Source organism: Podarcis vaucheri (assembly GCF_965113315.1).
Source record: "Podarcis vaucheri genome assembly, chromosome: 13".
Classification (NCBI taxonomy): domain Eukaryota; kingdom Metazoa; phylum Chordata; class Lepidosauria; order Squamata; family Lacertidae; genus Podarcis; species Podarcis vaucheri.
In genome coordinates this window covers 24,290,621-24,299,028 of record NC_138751.1, presented here as the reverse complement: position 1 = coordinate 24,299,028, position 8,408 = coordinate 24,290,621, and the positions used below count along the sequence as shown (strand labels likewise).

Sequence of the window (8,408 nt, the reverse complement as noted above, 5' to 3'; positions counted from 1 at the left end):
GGCAAGAAGTGAAAAAACTGGAATGGAGGAAGGGGTGTCAGAAAGAGAGTGGGGGGGGGGAGGGGAAAGGCCTGCAAGGTAACGTCCCCCAAATTAGGAGTAGAGAACTTCTAGGGCGCTGGCCAATGTTGGCCACAATCAACGGACCCAGATTAAAGCCACTTGAAGGCCCAGGGCTATGAGATCTCAGGAAGCCCAAAATTTAGTAGCATCTGCTCATGAGAAACAAAACCTCGTTCTCTTCTTTATCTACTCAATGAAATTAGAACACTGCCAAAATGTTAGCATTGATAAAAAGCTTGTTTCCTTAGATGCTTCCTGCTTTTTTCTTGTTGGAATTGTCTACGTTTGGGCTTTCAAAATTTCATCTTTAAGAAACTCCCATTTATCTTGGACTTCCTTCTCTCTGAGTATTTCTGACCATGGGATCTCACCCAGTAGCTCCTTCAGCTTTTTGAAATTGGCCTTCTTAAAGTCCAGAGTGCATGTCCGACTACATTCAGCTTTCCCTTGCCTCTGTATCCTGAAACCCAGGATAACATGATCACTGCCTCCCAAGTTTCTGAATACTTCCACTTCTTTGATCAGCTCCTCCCTGTTGGTGAGTACCAGGTCCAATATAGATGATCTGCTTGTTGCTTTTTCCATCTTCTGGGAAATGAAATTGTTAGCAAGGCAATGTAAATCCAGGACTGCCAATGTAAATCCAGCACTCCCTCTCAGGGGGCCAATTTGGCCAATGATGCCATTTCCCCCAAAACATTCCCACTGGTGTGCTGGCAAAGCAAGACCACCCACCTATCAATCTCCTGGTGTCATCACGATCTCAGATGATTAATATGTGGGTGGCTGTACCCAGTTATCAAATTTGGCCCACAGGGTGGGTGGATATTAAGATCTGTCCCACTAGGCCAAAAGGTTTACCATCCCATCATTTTCTCCTCTATAAACCCAACATGGTATATTGTTTGATTTCTTTTATATTGACCTACACTTCACATATTGCTTTGAGATTCCTTTCTACTGTATTTGATTTTTATGTCATGCACACGGCAATCTCCATTTACGCAGGGGTTCTGTTTCCGGAAGACACGCACAAGGGATTCCCTTCTTCTGCTCCTGCCCTGTCCCCTTTCAATGCTGAAAAGGCACACGTGTTGGCAGGAGAGCGTGTGCTGATTGCACACAATTGGGGAAGATGCCTGTGCTGATTTTGAGATCTTGTTTGAGATTTGGTCCCCGTTTTGCACATTGTTTTGACAGGCTTTTGTAAAGTACTGGACCTGCACATTGTATCATGTTTTGAAACTCTTACATATGATTTATATTTTCTGCACACCAATCTGAAATTATTTAGAATCTAAAATGATTAAGGAGTTTTCTAAATGGAATAAAATAACAACAAACAAACAAACAAATTGATAGCCGTTGCTCTAAAATGTACCCAAATTTCAAGAGTCTGTAAACCAGCTTGTGAATCTCTGTATAACCAGCAACTCTCTGGGTGCCATCTCAATTTCAAGTATGTACAAGAACAGCTATGTGAAATACCTTCCTTTCTGGTCACGTCTCTCTGTATTTCTTCCTCCAAAATACTGTGATGTTGGGCCAGAGTTGATAACATGATCCGGAAGCTAGAAGGCTTTCATTTTACATGAAAAAACAACCACCACCCTGCCAATCTGCAATGCAGAGCAAACTATGATGTCATAGAGAACTTGACACAGTCACAATGACCACCACAACTTGCACCATCAAGCCAGTGGTGCTTCTGGCTCAGAGCAGGCTATCCTTCCTAGGAGGAACAGGGCAGGAGCAGAACATCTAACTCAGGTAAGCCCAAGCGCAAATTAGAGCAGGGGTGGTGAAAATGTGGACTTCTAGAAGCTATTGGTATACAACTCCCACCACCCTTCATTCATCATTGACTTTTCTGACTGGAACTGATGGGCGTTGGTGGCCAACAATATCCAGAGAGCCACAGGTTCTCCATCCTTGATCGGTATGCATGATTTTATTTGTTTTGTTTTGCTTTGGGTGCTACTTCAAGTTCCAGTTTTTGGGAGTAAGATTCAGGGCAAGAGCGAAAGGCCAACCCTTGTATACAAGTGGTACATTTCAACAGCATTTGTACCTCCTAATATACCTCAGAAAAATAGGTTCTTTTAAGGAATAACCAGGTGTGTGGTTTTATAGACCTATGTGTGCATGAGAGGGGGAGATTTCACTCCAAAATATTTATCCCTGGACCTTCTTACACAGCTGCCAAGGAAGCACAGCATAAAACAATGACACCATCACTACAACATCGCTCACCCTCTGCCTTTTTTAATAACTCAAAGAGGGCTTTCGAGATAGTCTTGCTGGAGGGAACCAGAAACCCACGTCCCTTTTCATTCCCATTTCCCACTATTGCAGGAGGCATGGCATCTGAGCTGGAAAAGGCCTTCCACAGATATGCTGTGTATGGAGACACTGCTGCCACTGGAACTGACATGACGGGCAAGAACTTCTCCAAGATGTTGAAGGAGTGTGGCGTGATGGATGGGAAGCTCGTAACCAGCACTGATGTGGATATCCTCTTCAACAAAGTCAAGTGAGCTGAGGGTGTGAGGGCTGGGTGGACAGGCGTTTTGGGCCAAGCCCATAGCTAAGGGCCACTGGAAGGTTGTCCTGGTCCAAGCCCTGTGTCCTCTCTACTGTGGAACGGCTCAACAATCCTGCAAGCAAAATCAGTTCAGCTGTTATGGAGATCTTCAGTAAGATCATAAGAACCTGCTGAATCAGGCCAGTGACCCACCTAGCCCACCATCCTGTTCTCACAGTGGCTGATCAGATGCTTATGAGAACCCAAAATCAGGCCTTGAATTTGGCAGGAAGCCCATAGGTTAACCCTACTCAGAGCTGACCTAATGAAATTAATGAATCTAAGTTAGCCAGGCCCAAGAACTCTAATGAGTCTATTTTTTAGTAAGACTAGCTTTGGATACATCCCATAAGCAATCCTACACAGGAAGCATAATGAGGTGGCAGAGTCCTGAGCTGGACAGATCTTGGAATGCTTCTGGGTTGTTGTTTTTGGGGTTTTTTAAATTCCTATGCAAGTAGAAAATGAGCACATAAGGAAAACTGCAAGCCTGGAACTTTCCTCATGGATTTACTGGTTTCTACATTCAGGGAGCTGGGTGGTTCCCCCCCCCCCAAACTTGGGATGCCGTTAAAAATGGTTTCTCCCACCTGCGATGTAAAGTGGTGCAAATCCACACCAAGATTCATGTCAGCTGTGGGTATGACACTGTGTGTGGATTTGTGAGCAATTGGGAGGGTCTGCTGTAGCTGGGGCTCAAAGATGATGCTGTTCTCTTGTCTCCAGGAGCAAGGGTGCCCGCAACATCACGTTTCCAGAGTTCCAGGAAGCCCTGAAGGAGCTGAGCACAAAACGCTTCAAAGGAAAGTCACCTGAAGAAGCTTTGGCAGCTACACACCAGATGCTGGAAGGCAAAGAACCAGGCAATGTGGGGGTAACGGTGAGTGACAAGGAGCTTCCCTGTGAAGGAAGAGCACATCCAAACAGTCCTGCTTCCATCCCCCACCCCCAAATTATTGGGCTCTTTTGGGCAAAACCACCACACAAACTGCCAAGGGTGGACCCTAAGGACCTGTCTACAAAACCAAGTTGCCATGAGGCAGGACTGGGAACCTCAGCTCCAGGGGTCAAACGTGGCTGGAATGTGCCCTTGAACTTCAATAATGCCTCTTGCTTATAGGAATGGGGGACAGGCAACAGTGGGTGTAGAAACTAGTCAACTGCACTATCACAGAGCTCTCCTGATGGGGCATTTTTGGTGGTCCCACAGGACCCTGAGGTTCAGCTGACCTTTACCAGCAGCCAAACTCTTATTGTGGCAGGCCCTGCCCTGCAGAACACCTTGCCAACAGAAGTCTGGCAGGAGCCATCCCTGCTCATTTTTGGACTTCTTCTAAAAACTGTGTATCATTCAGACGGACCTTTCGGATTTGCCAGGCAGCTCCTCCTGATGTGCTTGACATTGTTCTTGTTTTTGCTGTAATGCTTTGTTTTTCATCAATATATTTTAGATGAAAGTGCGGTTCATGAATATTTAAAGAAATAATTACATTTGTTGTGGTGCCCACATTTACCTCTGGTTTGGCCAGCCATTGGCATGTGGCCCTCAGAAAGTTTCCCAGATGGTAAAATGGCCCTCAGGCTGAATCCACCCTGCTTTACTATCTCTACATTGGCAGGTGTCAGCACACATGTTATCATCAGGCAGCTGCCAGGGTCCCTACTGTTGTGTGTCCTAATTCACCTCCATTTCCCCCCTGTCCGTTCTTAAATTTTCCACAATGCTCCTCAGCAAGCATTATATGTGGCACAAAATGAAATTGAACAGATGGCTACTTCCAGCCCCTTGGTGCTGCTAGGGTCACTGCCACAACAGCCAGGCCAATTGGGCCTCACCAGACCTCTTCCCCATTATTAGACCTCTTCCCAACATAGAGCAGGAATGGACTCAGTGCAATCCTTAGAGCCCAACCACTTTAGGGATATAGTTCCATCCTACCCATGAGCCTTTGCTGTACAGTCAAGGGTTGTGTGAACCAGCAGCAGTTTGTGCACGTAGTTACCTGCCCCATCCCTAAACTTTCCATAGGCTGGTTTTATCCCATGACTCAGGCCTGCCAGCTTGGTCCAGTGTTGTTGGGGCTGGAGCACCCAGCCCACCCAGCACCTATGCCATGACTAATCAGCACCCACCACAACCATCACCACTTAAGTGTTCTGCTTGCTTGTCTTGCAGAAAACCGTCGCGGCTGGTGCAGTGGACCGGCTGACAGACACCAGCAAATACACAGGCTCCCACAAGGAACGTTTTGACGAAAGCGGCAAGGGCAAGGGCATCGCAGGACGTGCTGATCTGGTCAGTAACAGCGGCTATGTGGGTAACTACAAGGGGGCTGGAACCTACGACAAGTCCCACTAGATGTGGGGCACAGCCTTCTGAAAACTCTGCCTGTTCCCACTGCCTTGGAAGGGTAGACAATAAACATCTGGCCTGATCTGTTGCTCTCCTGCGTCTTGTGTGTGCCTCTGGTGCCTGAAAGAGGAGAGTGGAGGGAAACCCAGCAAGCAGGAGTCAACCACAAGAGCGCTCTCGTCTTCCGTGATTTCTGGTTGCTGGTATTCCAAAGCATCGCTGCCTCCCAACTGTGGTGAAAGAGCACAGTGATCACGGCTAGTAGCCATCAACAGCCATGAATTTACCAAATCCATCCTGTGGGAGCGAGTTCTGTAGTTTAACTATGCACTGGATGAAAAAGTACTTTCTGTCCTGATTCTTTCGACCTTTCCCAGTTGGGTGTCACCTGTGAATTTGATCAGCATCCCCTCAATTCCTTCTTCCAAGTCGTTTATAAAGACGTTGAACAACAAAGGGCCCAGGACAGAACCCTGCGGCACCACACTTGTCACTTTTTCCGAAGCTGTGTGCGGCAGACACCAGCAAATAAAACTTTCTGCATGTTATGCTGCAATTGTGGGGGTCCCTATGCCCCTTTTTGCTGTGCTGTTTCCATCATGGCCAGCAGAGAGCAGCAGCCTACCACCAATAACCCTAGGCAATAAGCGCTCAAGTCAAAAACATGCCAGTACTGGTCTCTCATCTCCATAGGGTGTGTCTGCAGCAGCTGTTTTCCATGGAACAGCTGGTCCAGTCTTTAGCTCATCTTTGTTAGTGTCCCTAATTAGGGCTCGATTTCTTCTGCGGCTCATCATCCCCCGCCCCAATAATGTGATTAGCATTTTTAATAAGGAAATTGCTTTTTCCTGCACCAACAGAACATTTACCGTTCAAACGGACGTATAAGCGAGTGCCAGCATTGCTTCAAGAAAAGCTGGGAAAGGTCAAGAAAAGATGGAAACTAGGGAATGAAGAGTAGAGGACTTTCTACAGGCGCTAGCACCATTACGGTTAAATGCTATGAGTTGTATCTAGTGTTAGACTCATTGGGATTAAGGGGCCTAAATTAGTAAAGTCTGTTAATTTCAGTGGGTATACTCAGTAGAATTGACATTGGATACAGTCAATGGTTGTCCATGAATACTCAGAAGTAAACACCAGTAGAAGTGCCAAGAGGCTTAGTCTCATGATGTAAGTGTGGCTAGACGTTTAGCCATAATTGGCTTCCTCATAGTTTAAATGGACTTGTTCATATTTTGAAGATAAAGCTATTCTGGGGTGTTTGCTAGATTCAATGAGAATGGGAGATACAGCTGTTTCTTCTAACCATGGAAGAAGATTATTTATTAAATTGTAGATGACATTTCCTTTCATATATGTACCTCAGAGGTATTGATACTGAAGTTTTGAGATACCTATTTTGAGATAGGAATAACTGAGTGGTTTTAGAAAATGGAGGATGAATCAATTAAAAATTATTTAATTAGTTAATAGCATAACTTCCACATGACATGCAAAGCATGTTGGAGCCCATGCAGGCTACCTACGTTTCTGTGCGCTGCTCTGGTTCGCCAGAAGCGGCTTAGTCATGCTGGCCACGTGACCCGGAACAGTACACCGGCTCCCTCGGCCAATAAAGCGAGATGAGCGCTGCAACCCTAGAGTCGGGCATGACTGGACCTAATGGTCAGGGGTCCCTTTACCTTAGGCTACCTATTTGGAGACAGAACATGGAGGAGTGTGATATTTCTTTTCACTTTGTTGAGCTGATACTTTAGCTTGATTTGAGCACAGCTGCAGATGAGAGACAAATGCTGTAACATCAAGGCCACCATCCTATACAGTGTTAAGGATGTTTAAGCTCAGGGATTTCAATGGCTTCAAGTGCAAACTTCTTTGAATTGCAGTGGCTTGATCTCTGACAGAACATTACATTCCCACCTTTTCCTTCCTTCTGAAGTGTCAACCCTGCACTCCAGTCTGCTTTTTGGGAAGCTGAGGGACCCTTGTGAATTAGGCAGGAAGATGCAGAGAAGAAGGAAATTGGCAGAAATAATCTTCTCCCACTTACATTAATGGGGGGAGCAGCTAGGATCTGGAGCAAGCCAATGCATCTAAAAGGGAACATAACTCTATGGCTGATTTCCCCTCAAATATACAGAAGCGCCACTTTTTGACTCAGATGGTGGGAGTCGGGGAAGCGTGGTGCCCAAGCCAACTCTAGTTGCACATGGTTAAATGGAAATAGTTGTGTGACAATATAATGCAGATAAGAGGACACCTGCATTCCTTTGTGCTTCCGCAGACCTGAATCAAGTGCACAGCAGCCCGATGCAGATCAATGCAGATTGTTTCCCTACCCCTCATTCCTTCCACTTGCAGATACCCAAATTATGGGTTTGCTAGTCACAAGGAAATTATGCCTGACTGGAAATGGATTGAGCCTAAGAGTCAGGGGATAAGCTGAAAGAGGCTTGTTTTTCACCCATGGCCTAATTCAAAGGTCTCCAACAGGACTGCCTGCCCCCCACCCCCCCAAGGATACCATGGCTTCAGAGGACGTTGTTTGGCATTCCAATCTCAACTTTTTTTGCGCCGCTGCCTTTTTAAACAAAAGGCCTTCCAGCCTTCTTGCTGGAAGCGGAGATGGGGCCCAAATTCAGTTTTTAGTGAAAACATTGGACACAGTCACATGGCCTCGATCTGGGATGAAGGCCCAGGCCTTTGCGGAGACAGGTTCAAAACTTCCCCATTCCACAATGATGGATACTCCTTTTGTTCCTTGAAACTAACAACTAACAAAGGCTTTGACCCTCTCCCCCCCTCTCTCTTTTTGGAAGCAGTGGGGGAGAGGGAGCACTTGGCAGCATGAGTGGTGTTTTGGTCTTGGAGCTGCTTGCTGGAGCACAATGGCAGAGGGAAAAGATTTACACTTTTGGCTCTTGGTGAAAGGTTAGCCCTGCAAAGAGGAATGTCAGCTCCACTGGGAGGAAGGCTTGGATGGAAAACAGATCTGCAATGGGGAATTCTGCTGCAAGGGAGTCTCTAAAATCCCTTCCATGGGTGAGGGTTCTTTGAATGCTCACCTACATAATAAAAACATGCGTAGTAAATTATTAGCTCAGGTATCTGGGTCCAAATTTGCTATCTGCAGGGAGCGTTTTAGTAGGGGGGAGCATTAAACACCCCGTCAACCTGCATGGTACAGTCCAAGCAGGACAGTATCATATTGCTCTACAGGCTCATCCATTCTTTTGTTTCCCTGTGATTTCTAGTCACAGGTCCAAGAAGTTATTCTTTTGTACTGCTGCTTTTCCTGGGAAAACTTGCTGTTTACTACTGAATCAGAATAAATGTCAATCAAGTTTTCTGGGGATTGTCATTTGTTCTGATTTACAAGTAAACAGCGGGTTTCCCTGGGGAAAA

At 46.1% G+C, this 8,408-nt stretch overlaps 1 protein-coding gene and 1 long non-coding RNA gene across 3 annotated transcripts; one reads left to right on the top strand and one right to left on the bottom strand.

The window, feature by feature from the left end:
• Window positions 1-232: 232 nt before the first annotated feature.
• On the bottom strand, window positions 233-1,654 carry LOC309517388. The gene is made up of 2 exons (XR_014213206.1): window positions 1,552-1,654; window positions 233-651 (listed from the first exon to the last, which is right to left on the bottom strand). It is a non-coding gene; the product is annotated as an uncharacterized lncRNA (long non-coding RNA).
• Window positions 1,655-1,724: 70 nt separating this feature from the next.
• On the top strand, window positions 1,725-5,082 carry LOC309517387 (tubulin polymerization-promoting protein family member 2-like). Of its 2 annotated transcripts, none has more exons than XM_082196620.1 (4): window positions 1,725-1,833; window positions 2,419-2,596; window positions 3,374-3,527; window positions 4,824-5,082. In XM_082196620.1, exons 2-4 carry the CDS (start codon window positions 2,424-2,426, stop codon window positions 5,004-5,006), a joined length of 510 nt encoding a protein of 169 aa, XP_082052746.1. In that variant the 5' UTR covers window positions 1,725-1,833; window positions 2,419-2,423; the 3' UTR covers window positions 5,007-5,082. The 2 variants fall into 2 exon arrangements, with proteins under 2 accessions (XP_082052746.1, XP_082052747.1); XM_082196621.1 differs by lacking the exon at window positions 1,725-1,833 and adding an exon at window positions 1,853-2,002.
• The last annotated feature ends 3,326 nt before the right edge of the window (window positions 5,083-8,408 follow it).